The 16,732-nt window shown below is 37.8% G+C and overlaps 2 protein-coding genes across 4 annotated transcripts in view; both read right to left on the bottom strand.

Annotated features, from left to right (window-relative positions):
- Positions 1-2,216, bottom strand: part of sema6bb (sema domain, transmembrane domain (TM), and cytoplasmic domain, (semaphorin) 6Bb) — a 129,411-nt gene extending 127,195 nt beyond the window's left edge. The window contains exon 1 of one of the 3 annotated variants that reach the window (XM_079637286.1): positions 2,116-2,216. The gene's annotated coding sequence lies outside the window, so the exon portion shown is untranslated. The remainder of the gene's footprint in view (positions 1-2,115) is intronic. The other 2 variants (XM_079637282.1, XM_079637288.1) reach the window with 2 other exon arrangements.
- A 2,795-nt stretch (positions 2,217-5,011) lies between these two features.
- abhd17ab (abhydrolase domain containing 17A, depalmitoylase b) lies at positions 5,012-15,718 on the bottom strand. The gene is made up of 5 exons (XM_079638882.1): positions 15,349-15,718; positions 14,075-14,457; positions 10,600-10,794; positions 9,043-9,222; positions 5,012-8,335 (listed from the first exon to the last, which is right to left on the bottom strand). Exons 2-5 carry the CDS (start codon positions 14,449-14,451, stop codon positions 8,110-8,112), a joined length of 978 nt encoding a protein of 325 aa, XP_079495008.1. The 5' UTR covers positions 14,452-14,457; positions 15,349-15,718; the 3' UTR covers positions 5,012-8,109.
- Positions 15,719-16,732: the final 1,014 nt, after the last annotated feature.

The raw sequence follows: 16,732 nt of genomic DNA, 5'->3' as shown, positions 1-16,732 counted from the left end.
GTCCATTGAGAATGCAGTTTGTGCCCCCTAGTGGTCAGATCTGAACTCTGCACTGCACTGCAGATCTGATCTCCCCCTAGCAAGCCTCAGGCACACTGTGATTCAAACTCAAGAGACAGCAGATGACATAGCTAGCTATGGTAAAAAAAAACACAATAACGTCTCCTGAAGCAAACAATGATACATGTCTTATTTTCTCCCAGTCATCTAGGTTTTGAGTGGGCTGAAATAAAGACATAAAATAACAAAACGTGCACTGGCAAAAACAAAGAGCTAACTTTGTGCATTTACAGATAAGATGGAATTCTGAATGTTCTACAAAGATGTAGGACTTATATTGATTCAAACAGGACGTAATAGTATGCTAAAATGGCATAATGTTGATTAACACAAAATAGTTTCGAATTAAAAAAACAAAAACAAGATTGAGGTGACCCTTACAAAAAACAAGTAGGCTATACTTCAAGTCCGCTTTATCAAGCACCCTATTAAGTTAAGTTCAAGAATATTTGTAAAGTATACTTTATGTAGTAAGTAAGCTAATATAAGTATGTAGTAAGTATGCTAATATAAATGTTCTAGAAGTATACTTGTAAGTGTACGGTTTCAATACTAGGGGCTAAATTGGCCCAGTTTTTAGTGTAGGCCTATAAAATTATACTTTTAAGTATAGCCTACAACAGTACAACTAAGTTTGCAACTATATTAGAAGATAACACATAGTAGGTATACAGATAGTTTACCAGTCAAATACTTGTAGCACTTTTATAGTTTATGAAAGTACACTCTGAAGTATAAGCCTGTACCCTCAACTACTAGTTTAGTAGTTTTATATTACAAGTATACTTGTAAGTTTTCTTTTAATGAATATAACATCATACTTATAGTTTACTATTTATATATTTATTTATTTATTGCACTTTAAGTATACAATTATGTTCCCATTTAGGTATCGTTTTATTCTTGAAACATAGCCTAAGCCTACTCCAACTGTACTTTAACTCTTCCGTTTTAAAGACATTTTATTCTAACTTCAAGGCAAGCATTCTTTTTAATAAACACTTGAATTTGGAGTTTCACAAATAAAAGCAACATTTTTTAACAAAAAGCTTTTTTTTTTTTTTTTTTGAAGACTTGCTGTCCGAATGGGATTCAGAATAGGGTGACCACCCGTCCCGGTTTGCGTTGTACCGCACAGCATTTTCACCCCTTGTCCCGCACGTCGCATATTGAGAAAATGTCCCGCATTTTCATCAGTCTGTTGGTTTTTAATGATCATATTAAGAAAACGTGCATGCGATCTTTTGCCTTTTTAAGAAAGCATTTTATTTATTGTTTTTGTGGCGTAGTTTTTCACCTATATTTAACAGCGCTTCGTCAGAAGTGCAAATACAACAGCCGTTTTTAAAATCCTATCCAATGGTTGAAATGAAAGGAGTAAACACGGTCACTGGTAGGTTGTGGCGGCTGTCAATCAAAATGTGGAGCGGTGATTCGTTCTATGTGTTAGAACTTATTGCCTGCCCTGCTGTGGTTGTTCTAATTCACATCCTTTCTAAAAATATAAAAGTTTTTGGTTTAATAGATTCTTAATATATAAGACTGTCAATTAACTAATTGTATGTTGTTTTTTATTTTATTTGATCTTTATTTATTTTGTTGGATTTTAGTTGGACTTGGTCAGAACTGTTTCAAAAATAGTTATCTGCATGATGCCTGCTGCCTTTGGGCTCAGTGATGTTGAACTTAAATGACATGTAAAATAAAGACATGTTATGTTACATTGTAATGTAATGGTGTTTTCTGGAAGGGACTAACGAACAAAGTATTTTAATCAGCTGAAAGGCAGAATACAAATGTTTTTATTAAGTTAGATTATATTATATAATCTTTACATAATATAACAGTTTCAGGTTATTTTTTAGTGTTGGTAACATGTCCCACATTGTCCCACACAAACTTAGTAATCGTCCCACATTTGGTTTGTTTGATGGTGGTCACCCTAATTCAGAACGATGATTCAACCCCTCAGACACAGACGTTAACATTCAACATTTGTTTTGTTCAACTGGGTTCAACATTTCATTCAGTAACGTTAGGCAGTTTTGAACTTACATGCTATTTGATGTTTGAAGATCGCGTTATTTTACATTTGCGTACGCAAATATCACTTGTTCTAGCTCTTGTTTCTGCTTCTTCTTCACCAGTGAGTTGTGATCGTTGTGATCCGGAGATTCTGTACTAGAAGATGCATAATAGCGCCCCCTATCGTATAACAGGGAAAACATGGATAGCTTTTCCATGTTTCTGTGAAGAGAAATTCTGTGAATGGAGGGGAAAGAATAAAGTAGATTTGTGTAGTCCACAACACCAGTGGACAACACAAAAATGCACATACTCAGAATTAGGAACATCTGTTTTATTTTTATAAATTAATATTTTCAAACAATGTACGTTTATAAGATAGCCTATGTAAATGTATGTGAAAAACTAATATGCTACTCAATCAAAAGAGTTAACAACACAACTAGGCTACAAGCCAAGTAGCCTACTTAGAATACTTAATTAGCCTATACTTTTAAGTAGGCCTATATCTCAATCAAAAATTGAGTACATGTAGGCCATACATACTTAGACTTTTCTGTCAGTATAAGTCAAGTATCCTTTGATGCAACTTTAAGCATATTTCTGAGAAGTAGCCTACATAAAGTATAGCCTGTGAGAAATACATTACAAGTAGACTACATCGTATACTTCCTTATTTTTAGATTAAAAGAAATATACTAATAGCACACTTGAATAAACTTTATAAAAAAATGTTTTGTTTTTTTGAGGATTTAAAAACAAACATTAGATTGTAATTCCACTAATTCTTCTTGTAGAACTTCTTTATTATTTGAGCTACAAAGTTGTTGCCGTAGGACTATTTTAACTGTCGTTTTCGGCTTAACGTTGTCATGGCAAAAAAGGTTAATAAGCCTTTTGTTTGTCCACATTAAAATACTGTTAAACGCATATGAATTTGTTGCAATATTATGGAGACAGCATTTTAATGTTAAAGTCACCGTGAAATCAAAATTGACAATTCTTATTTTTTTTATGTAATATTGCAGTATTTATTATAATAATCTTATTATTTAAATCATATGACCTTCTTGTAATCTTTATTCAAAATAACTTCCCCTCCCTTTTGTTTGCAACAACTTCTCTTCTGTGTTCACTGCACAAGGGTGACAACCTATCACTTACATGCAATAGCTAACCACAACAGTCCAACAATCCCAAAAAACTGAGTAGCCTACAAAATCACTTTCTACACTTTTTCTTGTTCGAGGAGCCGTTCACTCGGATATATGTCACAAGGTAAGAAAAGACTATTGCAGCTCACTGTTACCAAATCAAATAATACAAATACAAATCATATTTTGTGATATCAACTTTATGCCACACTCCCAGTAAACCCAGAATATTCCTTTAATGTTCCATGTGTTTGGCATATCACATCTACAGCATGTATTAATAGCTTAACTGATGCATTTGAATATAAGCAAATGGGCATTGTAAGATTAATCCAAGTGTGATTAGACTGTAGAAACAAGGTTTTGTGTACATATCCATATGCATGTTCAGAGAGAGGCATGTGTGTTTAACAGAAGGTCTTAAATCCCATCTGGGCTGTATTAACGCCTCTTGACTGTGGCTGTTGCCGATAGTCTGGGTCATGCCAAAGCTCGTAGGGCAATAATTAAAATGAGACAGATAATTGGAGATTTTTTTTTGTTACAGATAATAAGAGAACCCATCTGTTGCTGCTCTGCGACTCTTTTCTCTATGCACACCCACACACATATACTCTTGTACTGGTTTGTTTTGCATAGGAAGACTCAAATCAAGAGTCTTGGGACCGGTTTGGCATTAACTGATGAATTGGAGGAGACAACGACATAGATGAGAAGAGAAATGCAGATACAAGATGAATAAACAAAACAGGGCCAACGGCAGCAGCGTTATCCGACACGCTCACACATAAGAATGTTTCTCTCTGTGCCTTGAATTATAAATGCCTCATCAATGATTGTTGGGACTTAATGTCTATTCCACAGGAGTTGAGGATCACAATTTAAAATGCAGGTCAGCTGCTACGATCGTTTTACGATTCTTGAGGATGTTTATAGCCCAAGGATTCTGGGAAATTCAGCTCAGCTCAGCCTGTAAAATATATCACCATATAAATGTGATGTTCCTGAGTGCAGTTACAAGAAAAGAGATTTACAATATGTAATAATTCAACATTTAAAATTCAGCAAAAATTAAAATATATTAAATTATAATATATAAAAAAGATCCATTAAATAAATGTAATAACTATAACATAACTGTATGCAAATGTGACTACTATGTTTCATGAAAATAGATTTACAATAATTATCAACTAATATTGTCAAGATTGTTCATTAATACATAAAATATAAATATATTCTGTTTAAATAAACATTACATTGAATTAAAAATAAATAAAGGCTTTAAAATAAATTTTTATATAAAATAACATGTAAATGTAATCTTCCCATTTCATTTTACAAGAAATTTGATTCACAAGAATTATCAAATTATAATGTCAAGTTCAAGACTAAATATATCAAATATTAAAATCTAAAAATAAATGTATTAAAAGTAGTGGTCAAATTGATTAATCGTGTTTAATTGCATCTAACAAAGGTTTTTGTTTAAATAATATATGTGTAGGCCTATATGTATATTTTATATATGTTTGTGTGCAGGCATGTCTTTGTATACACACAGACATATATATGTATAAATATAAGTGTGTGTATATACAGTAAACTCACACAGAAATATGTGTTTATGTGATGTTTACAATAATTTCATGTTCTAATAAATGTATTAAAACCTATATTAAATAAATGTGTAAAACAAACATTTATATTTTGCTATATAAATATAGCACAGATATTTCTGTGTGCAGTTACAAGAAAAGAGAAATACAACAATGATCAATTCATTATTTTATTTTCTAAGATCTCTTTTTATTAATTAATTCTGGAAAAGGAAAAAGACATTTAAAACTAAAAACAACAACATTAGAATAATGCATAAAAGGATAGACCAATAACACCCCATTAACTCTTACTCCTGATCCATTAAGATACAAAAACAGATTCTCAAACCTCAAGATTAAGCTTCTCAAACAATGTTATACAGTACATACATCTGATAGTTTTAAAAAGATATTTCTATAACTTACTTTCTTTAAACAAGAAAAAAAAAATCTTAATAAAAAGAGCTGAATCTGAATGTGTTGGGATGGAGTCTCTGGGTAACTCCAGCCCTTCCTCAACCCAACGTCCTCCCTTCTTGTTTGAACACACACACACATCCAGTCTGCTGGCTCCAAGTTGGTATTGCTTCAGCCCTGCAAACACGTGTGTCTTGCAGGAGGTAAACACGCACCAACAGTCCGGTCAAAAAGTTCCCCTCGGCGGCATCAACAGCCTGTATTGTGTGAGACCTGGCTCTGTCTGAACAGCCCAAGTCCACCGCCTGCTCCAATCCACATCTGAGCGCTGACAAATGGCAGTGGGCGGCCAATGCAAATCCAACACCTGTCATCTTTGGTTAGAATGGAGAACGAACAAGCCCCCTTGTGTCCAACCCCAGATTACATACTTTAGTACATGATGAAACATGGAATCAGATTTGCTGGAATTAGGCTTTTGAAATTATGTACAAACCAGTGTTTTGTTTTCCGAATACATAATCGCTTTGCAATAATGGGAATGAGTTTAACCAGAACACATAGGAACAGGAGTGGAAGGGAGTGGATGGATAAAGGTTACCAAAAAAAAAAAAAAAAAAAAAAGAGATGAAATCTTCTGGCACCATACAATCAGAATATTCATCTTGCAAAAACCTACCCGAAAAAGATACTGAAGTTAATTCAATTATTGTGTGAAATTCAGAATGACTGTGCAGCCCACAATGTTAAAGGAATAGTTCACCCAAAAATAAAAATGTTGTCATTAATTACTCACCAGACAGTTTGGTAAACCGGCAGTTGACGCCACCCATTGACTTCCATAGTAAGCAAAAAAAATAAAAATACAATGGAATTCAATGGGTGCCGTCAACTGTCTATTTGAAAGAAAATCAATTACTCACTCACCACAACATGAGTGATGTGATGAAAGAATTTTCATTCCTGGGTGAACTATCCCTTAAAAAGGGCAAGAATGAATCCCGCCAGCACGGGGAAGCAATGTCTTATCTCACTGAAAAGGTTTGGTAGTCTTTGATGCATCAGAAAACAACAAAAGTTTGCAGGGATCGCCCCTTAAATTTCATTGAGACCATTCAATCGAGATCTGTAGCAGCAAGTTCCCTTGATAATTCACAGTTGAAAAACTTAGTCTGCAAGAAAGACACTAGTGTTTTTCAGAGCTTTTACGATCAGATAACCTGATAGTTGCGTCCACATCATATCAGACAAACTCCCTTTGAAGAGGAGCAGCTTGACTAGAGATGACATCACAAAAATAGGTTGTAGAAGACCTCGTTGTTGTGCCATTATTGCTAGTTATAATCTTTAAACCTGCCCCCAGCTGTCAGAACATTACTTAGATTAAACCATGTGCCACTAACTAGCAATTGGACGTGGAAAGAAAAAAGGAAGATCCTTTATATTCACAAAGAGGAGTATTTAAATGATGTGCTATGCTTTGAAATGATTTGCTTTAAAAAAACAAAATGATAAATCAAGAGACGCCGAGTAAATATGCATGATTATAGCTTCACCTCAGACTTGAATGAGGGAGAGGAATAACATTTCCATGAAAGAACCATTCTTGACGTCAGGCTAAAAACGGGAAAAACTGGTTGCGAGTTGTGTGTTATTGCCACAGGGCTCAGAAGTGATTTCTGTTTTTATCTCTGACTGTGTTATGTGCATTAATTGTTCCAAAACAATTAGGCCATTTTAAAAGTTAAACTAGTTGAGAATGAATGTGGAAATGCTATGCCGAAGATCTGGCTTTAGGAAAGTCCCGACGAGAGAATAAAACCTTGATCTTTCTACTGGCCAACAGTTCAGATGCATGATGTATGGATCTGGACGTGAATATGCTCCATATCATGTCATTCCAAGTGCGGTGGTTTCATTGAAATATGATGATCAGCGAGCAGCCCTCCCAGTTTCTTTCACCTCAGGGTGCTATGGACACCCTCACATGCTGAGAAGAAAGGACAGAGACACCAAAGAGAAATAAAATGGATTGATAATTCTTGGAACAAAAGCCAACATCCCAGGATTCGATCTTTCCCTGCCTGGAGCGGTGTACATCATCAGGTGTCATCTTAACCCAAGCTCATCTTTTACATAAAGGCAAAAACTCAATAAAAGGGAACGTCAGTGCATAGAGGTGAGCATCCCGCAGGGTATATGAGAGAGAATGGACCCACACACCAGGCCACAAGAGCCATCCAGAAAAGGCCAAATGATTAGATGAAAGAAAGAAGATGCAGAGGTGGGCATCATTGCACCGGTGTAGGATGCTTCAAAACTCAATCCTGAAATCCTCTACCAAACAACCGGTTTATTCCATCCTGCAGGGTCAGGAAGTTTGCCAGGCGCTGAGATTGAGCTATTTTAGGTTGCCTGATGAGAAGTGGGAAGTGAGAATCTCTCAGGCTGAGGCATCATGGGAGCAGGTCGGAGAAGCAAACCACTCAACTGACAGATGAATGCTCAGATATGGAGAAAGACAGTCTGGTTGGAGGTACAGGACTCTGTCTGGCTTATTTCCTTGGACTGAATCCGGCAGAAGAATTCATCCATCCATTCTTGCCCCAGAGAAATTCCACTTCCACCCCCCAGGGTCCCCATGCACACGTGTACAAGGAGATGACAAATGGAGGGAGAAAAAACAAAAACGGTTAAGAAAACAAATCTGAGCAGTGGAGCATCTGTCAAGCTGCTCTGACAGTAAGGCTGTCCATACAAAATGGCAGCCTTCAATAAGTTACTGATGCATCCATCTCACTCTCGCTCTGACTGGGAGATGGTGGGATGACAAGAAGGAGAAGAGGGAGAGCTTAGGCGTGTTGTGCGGCCAATTCCTGCCCAATGAAACGACGCAGGCGTTCCAGGTACTGGGTGTACAGTTCGATGTCATTGTGTCCGGCTCCCTCCACCCACAGCGGCTCCACAGCTTTGGGGCAGCGCTCGTACAGGGCCAGCCCGTGGGAAAAATCTATCACCTCATCCTCCGTCCCATGGATGATCAACACTGGAGATGTGATTTTAGACACTTTTTCAATGCTGGGACACGAAGAAAGAAATACATAATTAATCCACACACAAAGTAAATTAAAATAACCATTAATATTTTGAATAGCTCATTTCACAATAGCTCAGTACACACATTTATAATTAAAACCAACTACCAGTATAATAATTTGTAATGTAACTAAAAACATTTTGGAAATGTATCTTGGCAGGTTACTGTGGTGTGTGTGTGTGTGTGTGTGTGTGTGTGTGTGTGTGTGTGTGTGTGTAAACTAAACAGCTGCCAGCCAACTACACAACACTTGTGCGAGAACAGTGGTGGTTTTGACTGCAGCTGTATGCGAGCGACCATGTGTTCTACTACACTGGCACTGAATGACACCACCCACCGAGTGCAACCAAACTCCCTCTGAGCTCCACAACACTGCTGTCACAGCCAAAATGCAATGAAAATTATTGTAATCAAACTTAAAGAATAAAAAGACTGATTCCCATTTTGTGTCAAAACAAGAAGCTCATATAATCTCAGTCAGCAATCCATATCACAACACACTCTGTTTGTTTTTGCCAAAACCAAACCCCAGTGAATCGCTCATAAATAGCGGCAATCTGTGCTGGCCGTGACCAGGCAAATCATCAGCTCATTAACAATGATGAGCCCTGTCAGACCTCTAGTGAAAATGGGAATAAGACACAAATAATCGAGGGCAAGTTGGAACCTAATGATTTTTGGCACTTACTTGGGAAATGCGTCAAAGCAGTAAGTCTTCTTAGTGTCGGGGAAGGCCACCCTCATGCCAGAGGTGAGAGGAGAGTGAAGTATCACAGCCGCACACTCGTATCGTGATGCCAGGTCCACTGTGGGCACCGTGCCAATGCTCTGTCCATACAGGATAATATTCTCTGGGCTGATGCCGTATCTGTTTGAAGGAGAGGAATCAAAAGCTAATTAAATGTCATACACCGAACAAATAACTGCCTCATGTCAATGCAATTTACAGCCTATTCACACCAAGAGCAGTACGATTTGCAGACTGCTTGCAAAAAAATTGAGTGGAGTGTGAATTTTCATCAGCCTTTGAGAAAATTGTTCTCTGTTCATTTAGTTTATTGAATGGTTTCTTACAGATTTCTTTAAGGATTCTTTTAAGAAAGGTTTATATAGACTATTAAAGAAAAATGCTCAACCAAAAAGAATACTATTTTAGGTTAATTCATGTTTTTGGTAATTGTAACATTACCATTAAAAAGACTTGTTGAAGTGTGTCTTTAACATCATTCCTCATCATATGAGGAACCAGTAAATAACTACACCAATTTAAATCTTACAAGCCACCAATGAACACAATATCAGTCATTTCATGGCGAAAGTAATAGCTTATGGTTCATAAAGTCAAGCTCCAACCAATTGAGTGAGTTGTTAGTCTGATTCAAATCAACAGCTCATGATGAGATAAAGACTACCGTAATATACGATTCTTTTGACTGATTTCTTAAAACAAACTGAGACATAGGAGTCATTCACAAATCAAATGTTTGAGTGTAGCCAGTGAGGACAAGACGATAGAAAGATGTGCTTTCAATTTGCCTTCGTATTATTTAAATGTTTATTTTCTCTCATTGATTCCTCAAAAGAAGGCTGAAAATGTGCATAAACATAACAATCACCGCTTTTTATTACAAAATAATATGCTATACCAGAACAGAATATTAACTATGAGCAAAAGCAAAAATATAGGATATAAATTAATTTACACTACCGTTAAAAAGTTTGGGATTGATATATTTTTTTTTATTGAAAGCCTCTTTTGCTCACCAAGGCTACATGTATTTGATCAAAACAAAATGAAAACTGTAATATTGTGAAGTATTATTACACTTTAAAATAACTGTTTATTCTTGTAATGCAAATCTGAATTTACAGCATCATTACTTCAGTCTTCAATGTCACATGATTCTTCAGAAATCATTCTAATATGCTGATTTGGTGCTAAAGAAACATTTCTTATTATCAATGTTGAAAACAGTTGTGCCGTTTAATATTTTTGTTGAAACGTGATGCATTTTTTCAGGATTCTTTGACGAATATAATTTCTTGCCATTCTAGCCATTTCTTGCAACATTATAAGAGTATTATTAATAATTATTCATTGAATGGGTCCTTGCTAAATAAAATAATGAATTTCTTTCAAACTTTTCAAATGATTTCTACATTCAGATGCAGAAGCACTGTAAAACTTGAGCCCTACTATGCACATGCAGTTGTTTTGGTTGTGCCCTGGTATTGATGGTCTCACCTTGAGCGTAGAGCCTGCCACGCTGCGTCTATGTCTGCATACAAATTCTTTTCCGAGGGCTTCCCCGTGCTGACCCCGTAGCCGGAGTAATCATAGGAGAATATGTTACAGTTGATTCGAGTGCCAAGGCCGATATAGAAGCTGCTCATCTGGCCTAGATCCACCGCATTACCATGGGAGAACAGGACAGTGAATCTGAAGAGGGAGATAGAGAAATAGGATGATGGGACCTGTAGTACAAAGTCACCCTCTAGTATGCTCATTAGTCATTACACTATTTCAGGGTCTGACTCAACATCTAAATCAAGACGGATCCACAAAGAGACTTAATAACCTATCATTTCATTCGCTGAATCACTGTGCATGTAGACACATCTGCAGTGAGCGCTGAGCCCGATACGCTGCAGGGAATGGTTTCATAACTAACATGGGTGTGTATGTGTGTAGAATTATTTTCAAATAATCCGGGTGGCAAAATACACAGTTGGCTGTATATCAAACTGTATATTTGAATTATATACCATTAAAGTATTTATTCATATTTTGAATGATCTTTTATATTTTCAGTTTTCATTTTAATTGTAGTCATTTATTGTCATTATTAACATTTCCATTTAGCTTTAATTTAAGTTTGTTTTTAGTAATTTCAGTACCTAAACTTATTTCAGTTATTCGGAGTATGGGTTACCTTTCGTGGCCTTAACGTCATGTTAGTCATATTTTAATTTCAGCTTTATTTCAATTAAAGAACTATTTTTTAATTGCTTTAGTGAATAATAACAAAACTGATATCAAATCCAGACTTTCAAAACGAAATAACACGTACTTTGTGTAGAGAAGAGAAGACATCTATTGTGAAAAGACGTCCACAATATCGAGCACAACAAAAACCTCTGTACTCATCCAATGGAAATCACTCTTAAAGAGGAAATAAAGGAACAAAGGAGCAAGTAACAACAGTGGGAATAAAGTGCCGTGTGATAAAGAAAGAATGCGTCCAGGAAGGAGTGGCTTCTGGGTAAAGATAGCAGACAAACTCAGAGAGGGAAGCAGGAAATGGGACAAAAGAAAAGATGAAAAAAGAATGAAGGAATGTAAATGACCCTTGGGAGGAAAAGGGGGGTCCATCAGAGGAAACGTGACACTTTGAGTTCAACATATATTATTGTGAAAACTACAAATAAGGCCCCTCCAAACATTAGTGGCTTTCGCACCGGAGGAACCTTTTCATAGGTCCTAGAACTACTTGTAGAAGCACCCGCTTTTGGCCGTGTTCGCACCACAGGAATTGGGAACAATTTTAATGGGAAATAAATTAGCTCCTACTTCAGAGTAGGGTCTAACCCAGCACAATAGGAACAACCAGTGACATAAATAGTCGTGTACACACACAGTTTATAGCATATATACTTACTCCACAAACTAACTCTACGAACACGGAAAACAGTGATAGACGGACCTCTCAACCTTTACGTTAAGGAGAAAATCCAACGCGACTTTAATAATTGAACGCGACTTGATTATAATCCCGGCGATATGATGGAGTTAGGCCTATATGATGACGGCGATATGTGCACACTATCCCAGGTCCTTTATCGGGTCGCCCGGTCCGCCGTCAGCTTGTGGTTCGGCCGCCGGTGGGAAACATGATGGTCACGGATTCGTCAGAGATCACTCATTGTACATCCGTTTCACAAAATGTGCCTTGTCTTAATTTAATTCATTAACATTTCCTACATAAACTTGTAATGTAATGCATTTATGCAGCCATATCACCCTGTAGCCCAAGACTGGTTTCCCACTGAAGCTAAGCGGGGCTGAGCCTGGTTAGTACTTGGACGGGAGACCTGCTGAGAAAACCAGGTTGCTGCTGGAAGAGGTGTTAGTGTGGCCAGCAGGGGGCGCTCACCCTGTGGTCTGTGTGGGTCCTAACGCCCCAGTGTAGTGACGGGGACACTATACTGACAAAGAGCGCCGTCCTTCGGATGAGACGTTAAACCGAGGTCCTGACTCTCTCTGTTCATTAAAAATCCCAGGATGTCTTTCGAAAGAGTAGGGGTGTAACCCCGGCATCCTGGCCAAATTTGCCCAGTGGCCTCTGTCCATCATCGCCTCCTAATCATCCTCCTATATATACTAATTGGCTTCATCACTGTCTCCTCTCCACCAGTAAGCTGGTGTGTGGTGGGCGTTCTGGCGCAATATGGCTGCCGTCGCATCATCCAGGTGGATGCTGCACATTGGTGGTGGTTGAGGAGATTCCCCCCTTCTATGTAAAGCGCTTTGAGTGTCCAGAAAAGCGCTATATAAATGTAATTATTATTATTATTATTATTATGTGTTTGTTATTAGTCTGCAGCTGACACTTATTATTATAAATATAATATATCATGTTCATTTTCAAACTGTACAAACCAAATTTTAATGTTGGCTGTTTCTACATTTAAAGTTTTTATACAGTAAGAGTTGTGATTGTGATCATTTTTATTCATTGTCACCAAATGGGGCCATTCAAAGCCTTTATAAAGTCCCTCTTCCTCTGGAAACTGTCACCTAATCGCTGACATACACAACACATGCAGGTAAGGGTCTAAATACTAGCTTTGCTATTGCCTGATACATGATAATAATCTGTACAATATTGTGATCTGAGCATAGTGTTATACATATCGTCAGCTAACGTGAATACATCTATCACCAAGACCCCTGCCCTGTTCTCCTCACACCACAACTCAATGTGTCTCCTCTGACCGTTGTTTTGTCTAACGAACTTAATCCTGGCCTGTCCCTCCTCCCTTGACTTCATATCAGGCTCATAATTATTTGGCTGAGGTCCGTCATACGAGTAAACTTTTAGGCTACAATTTCCTCAGCGTCCGAACTGTCATTGCGATCCATTGCTTTCCTATTGTTTACTTTGACCGCTCTCCCTCCCGTTACGTCACTTCTGGCTTTGCGGTTTTCAAATGCGGAAGTAAAATTCTCTCACAAAAACAACTCCAGAAGCCTAAATAGCGTTTTATAAGTATATGTTTATATTTAAATCTAGTTCCCAAATTATTTTTCTATACATTGGCTTACTGGGTACTCTAACCTGCAATATGCCCTTTAAGGGACCGAGCGTACATGTCACCCACATGGCAAACGCTAACACATATACGGTTTACTTTCTTTGTATAACAGTTCCATCCAATAATGTACAGACAGGACTGTTAAACAGATTGTAAACTAATGAAGTTGGAGAATGGGAGCGCTGTGTGCTCAGGCTCTGCCATTTTCAGCGCTGTCAAAATAAAAGTCACAACAACAGCGTGGCTTACGTAACTTCAGAGTTTCTACTGGCAGTGGGAATGCAACCAGGAAAATGACCCTAGGGGCACATTTAGTTCTCGGTGGCTAGTTCCGATAACAAAGTTCCTATAACTACCTGGTGCGAAAGCCCCTATTACTAATCCAATAATGTGTCCAATCCTACCTGGCAGAGGGGGCACAGCGGATATACATGCAGCCCACTCTGTTTCCCCGACTAGAGCGAGTCAGGAACACTTCCGTGGCATCCAACTCCCGTTGGGAGTACTGGAATTCTGCCCGCTCTGTGAGGTGGAGCTTCCAGCGCCCCTCTCCAGTAGTATTCACACCCCCTATTGAACTCCCACCACTGCCACCACCTCCTCCCCGGGAGCGCAAGCTTGACGTCCCTGTTGGTCCGGCCGGTACCGGCCCGGCCTCCAGATCAGGCAGGAGGGCATATGTGGGTTCAGGGGGCAGGAAGGCAAGCTTGGCAGCGATGCGGCTGGGGCAGGGGGGGCAACAGAACAGGCAGCACAGCTCACTCACAGAAAGGCCATTCATTGTCAACTGCAAGAGAGAAGTCAGGAGATCATGGTCAATACATATTCAACACAAAACATTTTATGTATTTTTTACTTATTCAGTTTTAACTGGGCTGTTTGATGTTGATTGTGTCTGGTGTTATATTGCTAGTTTTGTTTGGATGTACTTTTATGATTACGCTTCCTACCTTGAGCACTGACTGAAAGCATAAAACATTATTATTATTATTATTAATTATTATTATATGCCACCACTGGTCATGTGATCTTAACATGGCGGCACCCATGGGGCACGACCCCCTCCCAGTACAATTAAACAGCTTTTTCTAGATAGAAGACTGACAGGATCTCATGTGACTGTACATTCATTTATTGATATTTCTCAGAAGTGCTGCTGATTTCTTTGTTTGAATATTTTTTTCACACAAATAACTAATTTAACATCCAATTTACGTAGTGATCATTCATTAAAAAGATTATAATACATTCAGGCACCTTTGCAAAAACAAAACTATGACGGAGCTTCTCTTTTATACATTTCTTGTGCTCAATTCTCTGCGACGACTTAAACCGGCAAAAAGCACCAACAGTAAACAAATAGTTAATAAGTAATAACGTTACCCAGGTAGAATTAACTCAGGCATCCAGTAAACCTATCTCCCAGCTATACTGTTCTTGCCAGCTTAAAACTGATAGTCTATCTGCTATCGGACACTGTATAGACTACACATATAAATTATACATATTGTCTGATATTGCCGGTTTAAAAGGCTCCAATATAAAATATCCACCAGTGGTCACATCAGCCCCAACAGACCCGCTTATTGCTAACACAACATTTACACATCATTTCCGCTTCAAACAAACACTACATTGCTAACAAACACATGAATAAATATATATATATTCCACATACGTGATGTTCTCTTGACCACAACCTGCCAAAGCCGGATTTCTTTATATTTTCACACCTCTGTCGCTAAGTAGCTAGCTCGTAGTGAGGGTGCAGGGAGGAGTTAGCCAGCTAGCCAGTCAGCTACGACTCCTCTCAGATAACAAATAAAGGCCTAGACGCCGCCGAGGACATGTCTCATCCGCAAATAAAAAGCAGAGCCCTCCAGTAATAAAACTCAATTTCTGGTTTGTCGTTCCGAGTTCATTCCCGGCTACCGTCCTGACATGTAATAATAATCTGCTGGTATATGCTAATAGAGCTGTGTTTTTTCCACTCCAGTCAAAGATGTTAGTTAGCCTTCCCACTCTTCATTGCGTCACGCAGTGATACTGCTTGAAGTGAGAGGCGCTAGTGGTGGGAAATAGTAAGTAAACATTGATTAAAACAATCTACAAAACAATCATATTCACAGGAACACGTGCAATCTTTCCAGAATTGTACACTTTTACAATCATAAAAACATAATAAAATCTCATAAAAAACAAGAAAATCTCAAGCATTTTCTAAATTATATATATGAGTTTATCAATTGCATTAACATTTTCCCTTCGGTGTAACTTTCTTTCAGCATCAATATCAATAACAGATTGTCTGGTAACTTTATTAATACACATATGGGCAAACATATGTTTGCCTCAAAAAGAAATGACAGTCCTTTGCCCTATTTTAAAATAATAAAATAGAAGCAAACTGTCAGAAGGCATGTAACCAATCAGAAGGTCCGCTGAGTGGCACGTGACTCGACGCTCCTTCACTGTGGAAAATATGCAGAGTGGACGATGTGCCTCCTGTTAAAACGTCTTTGCTTTTTACTGTATCGCATCCGGAAATTACGCTGACATGACATAGCGGGAGGAGTATCCAAGGAACTTCTGTCAGATCTGCTGTCGTAGCTTTGTAAAATCTGCCAGACAGCTGATGATTTCAATCATGCGAGAGAAATATACCAAATTCCTCCATTTAAATAAAGTTGTATAGTCTATTTGTATTCTATATTAAACCATTTAATTCACACATAAAGTCACACAATACACTGATTATTCTTAAGGACCACAATTGAAGTGTTATAAAATATATTAAACTTAAGAAAAAACATGATAAATGTTTAATTTAGAGTAGGCTATGTATATGCTATCTATTTTAAAAGTTCCATAGCTGTCTATAATGTGTCTCAACCAAATTAATACAATGGAAATCATGTGGTAATATTAAATCTAACAGACAAATGTTAACCCTTTTAAACCTGGAGACTTAAAAACCACACAAGTGCACATTGACAGTAGCCAGCTGTAAAGGAAGACAAGTTGTCTGTGGTGGGCAGCTGCCAATGTGGCAATAATACAGG

Source organism: Phoxinus phoxinus, assembly GCF_949152265.1.
Source record: "Phoxinus phoxinus genome assembly, chromosome: 15".
NCBI lineage: Eukaryota > Metazoa > Chordata > Actinopteri > Cypriniformes > Leuciscidae > Phoxinus > Phoxinus phoxinus.
This window is presented reverse-complemented; position numbering and strand designations above follow the sequence as displayed.

Bases quoted from the DNA above. Each gene is read 5' to 3' on its own strand.
- abhd17ab (XM_079638882.1), bottom strand. From the start codon at position 14,451: ATGAATGGCCTTTCTGTGAGTGAGCTGTGCTGCCTGTTCTGTTGCCCC. The intron at 10,795-14,074 runs GTAGGATTGGAC...CTCCCTCTTCAG, and splicing joins CGCTGTGCCCCCTCTGCCAG to ATTCACTGTCCTGTTCTCCC. The intron at 8,336-9,042 runs GTAAGTGCCAAA...TTCGTGTCCCAG, and splicing joins TGCTTTGACGCATTTCCCAA to CATTGAAAAAGTGTCTAAAA.